Source organism: Otolemur garnettii, unplaced genomic scaffold, assembly GCF_000181295.1.
Source record: "Otolemur garnettii isolate 467f Iridium unplaced genomic scaffold, OtoGar3 scaffold00024, whole genome shotgun sequence".
Taxonomy (NCBI): Eukaryota; Metazoa; Chordata; class Mammalia; order Primates; family Galagidae; genus Otolemur; species Otolemur garnettii.
The window spans coordinates 6145593-6148948 of record NW_003852419.1 but is presented as its reverse complement, the minus strand read 5'-3'; the positions used below and the strand labels follow the sequence as shown (position 1 = coordinate 6148948).

Below are 3356 nucleotides of genomic sequence, written 5' to 3'. Positions count from 1 at the left end.
TATCACCTTTATTACTCTGAAAAACTAAGGTGAGCTGGGTATGGTAGCATATGCCTATAGTCCTAGCTACTCAGGAGGATCAGTTGAGGTTAAGCGTTTGAGGCTGTGGTGCACGATGATTGTACTTGTGAATAGCCACTGTACTCAGACCTGGGCAATATAGTAAGACCCCATCTCTAAACATAAATAAATAAAGATTTAAGTTGGAGGAAACAGCTTAGAATGAGATTCTAATAGGTCTGTTTAACTATATCCCAAATTCTTGTCTACTTAGTCACAGGCAGGGTTGAGGAAGAGTAGCAAAAAGTATGTCCCTAAAGACAACTCATAAGGAAAAAAGGATGAAGCTGAGTTCAGCATACCCAGTTTATTTTTTGTGAAGTTTACCAGTTAGATTTCATTCAATTCTGGGCAGAGAAAGTCTTAAGAGTTACACTAATTAAACTCCCTCCTTATGGATAGAAATCAGAAACCAGCCTTTGAAAGAGTGAGACACCGTCTCTACTAAAATATAGAAAAATCAGCTGAGCATGGTAGTTCGTACCTGTAGTCCCAGCAACTTGGGAAGCTGAGGTAGGAGGATCACTTAAACTCAGGAGTTACAGATTGCTGTGAGCTAGGCTAATGCCACAGTACTGAGTACTGTGTAGTCTGGGTAAGAGAGTGAAACTGCCTCTAATAAAAAAAAAAAATCAGAAATGGTGAATTGTCTCCAAGCTAACATTAAGATCTGTTAGCCTAGATTTGTTTTTTGGTTTTGATAGTTTTGCCATAATAGTCTATATATGTACCAAGTATATATACATCAACTTTTGTTTAGTATAAAGTCAAGAAAAACTTGAATATTTGAGGATGCTATCTTTTATATAATCCCCTAATTATGAAAAAAAGATTACAGTCCAAATGTAGAGATGTAATTTATTTGTAGAAAATGAAACCAAAAAACTACTTCTGAATGTTATTTTTAAAGATCTGTTTCCTTAAAGAGTTAAATATACAATGGGTCAGAAGTACTCAGAATTACATCCTGTTTTATTCTCTACTGAATTTGGCAAAAAGTTCAGCAGCTATTTGAGTACTTGCCACGTGTAGTCTTATATGGATGCTCCAGAAATTATACTAAGTTTTTCAGGAGTTAATGATCAGATTGAAATGAACATGACAAATAGAGAAATAGTACAAGGCAATATATGGAAATAAAGTAAGAACAATACTTGTGCTATAGGGTTTTAAGGACCAAACACGTTCTGTTTTTGAAGAGAGATGGATTGGATATTAAATGGCTTCTTAGAAATGCCATCTTATAAATAACTTGCTTGTCTCTTAATGTTCAGTCTTGACATTTATAATATCAATATTATAGTAACTTTCATCCTCATTAAGTATGTCCATTATTTAAAGTATAAAGAAAGGCTTAATTTTATGTAATTGTATGTACTCAGATAGTCATCACCTTATATTTTTTCATCCTTTTTCTTTCAATAAAATTGAAATTATACTTACTGTATACTATTTTAAAACGTGTTCTTTTCATTCAGTGTGTATAGCTTGAGGGTAAGTCTTCAAAAACATTTTATTTAGCCAGTTCTCTATTATTGGGAGATGCAGTTTTTATTTGTTTTGTTTGCTCTTTCTATAAGTCTCTAAACATGGTTAGGTCAGCTTTTTTTGGGGGGAGGGTAAGAGGGAGACAGGGTCTTGCTTTGTCTCCTGAGCTAGAGTGCAATGGGTATCAGTCATAACTCACTGCAACCTCAAACTCTTGGGCTTGAGTGATTCTCTTGCATCAGACTCCCTAGTAGCTGGGATTGTGGGCATGTGTCACCATCCTCAGCTAATATTTCTATTTTTTTGTAGAGACAGAGTCTGACTCTTGTCAGGCTGGTCTTGAGCTTCTGGCCCTGAGCAATCCTCCTGCCTCAGCTTCCTGAAGTGCTAGGAATATAGGTGTGAGCCACACTGCACCCGGCCTACTTCTGAAAGGTCAACTTTTAAGAAGTTGATTTATTAGGACATTTTTAAGGCAACCAGGGTTTATTTCCTTTAATGACTTTTGCCTTTTATTAAAAGGGATATACTTTTTAGGTAATGATATTTATTTGCATGTATTGAATAAACCTTTTTCTGTTTTTCTTTCTTCCCTTTGAATATATTAATAAGAGGACCTGTAGTCTTTTATTTTACTAAATCATTTAAATTTTTCTTTGCATGTTTATTGTTTGAAGTTTAGTATGTATCTGTTTTCACTCTTACTCTTGAATATTTCTGATACTTATTTCAAGATACCTGAGGTTTTTAAATGGCAATTCATTTTTAGAAAGTAATATTTACCTAAAGATCTAATTTCTGTATTTTTCAGGGTTACTTTGAAAGTTGCAACATACACAGAAACAGAATAGCAGGCTTTGAAGTTAAAGCCTATGCTAACCCCACAGTGGTTCGATGTGAAATTCACCATGGGCAGACTGGAGGAATATATGTCCATGAAAAAGGAAGAGGACAATTTATAGAGAATAAAATCTATGCAAACAACTTTGCAGGTGTATGGATTACCTCAAATAGTGACCCAACAATAAGGTATTTATGTATAATTATGGGTGGAAATTGCTTTTTCACTTCAGAGTTTGTCTTATATACAAGAAAAATCAAAATAGTGAGCTTTAACTCTTAAAAGCTTTTTTTTAGAAATTGTACTATTGTACAATATATTTCCCTAGTTAAAAGTCTGCACATCTGAATGAGAATAGCTATTGTGTGTTTTTGATGTTCCATTCTAAGCCATGCACAATATCATTTTATGAATAGTTGTGACTGTTACCATTTCTATTTTAAATTCATGAAACTGCATTATAAATTAGTAAAATAGGACTGTGGCCTTCTTAGAACTTGAATGAATTTGTCTTCTCTCTTTTTTTCTGAGAGTTAGGAGATAGAATAACTCAAAAAAATAATTATTCCAAAGATTTTTAGATGGAGAGACTACAGTTAATCAAAGATTTAAAACTTTAAGCTGTCACTTTCCCTTATGAGTTTCTACAGCCCCCTTTGGCTACAGTAAGGAAGCAAACAAATCTACTGGTTTTTGTTTGTTTGTTTGTTTGTTTGTGTTTTTGAGACAAGAGTCTCACTATGTAACCATTGGTAGAGTGCTGCAGCATCACAGCTCACAGCAACCACTAACTCTTGGGCTTAAGTGATTCTCTTGCCTCACCCTGGGACTACAGGCACCCAACACAACGCCTGGCTATGTTTTGTTGCAATTGTCATTGTTGTTTAGCAGGCAGCGAACCTACCTGCCTCAGTGTATATGGCTGGCGCCCTAACCAAGGACCTGTGGGCACTGAGCCCAAACAATT

General features: G+C 35.0%; 1 protein-coding gene across 1 annotated transcript in view; it reads left to right on the top strand.

Annotated features, from left to right (window-relative positions):
- Nucleotides 1–3356, top strand: part of FBXO11 (F-box protein 11) — a 50626-nt gene that overhangs the window by 28553 nt on the left and 18717 nt on the right. The window contains exon 10 of the mRNA XM_023512064.1: nucleotides 2360–2577. Coding sequence (XP_023367832.1) covers nucleotides 2360–2577 — 218 coding nt within the window. The remainder of the gene's footprint in view (nucleotides 1–2359; nucleotides 2578–3356) is intronic.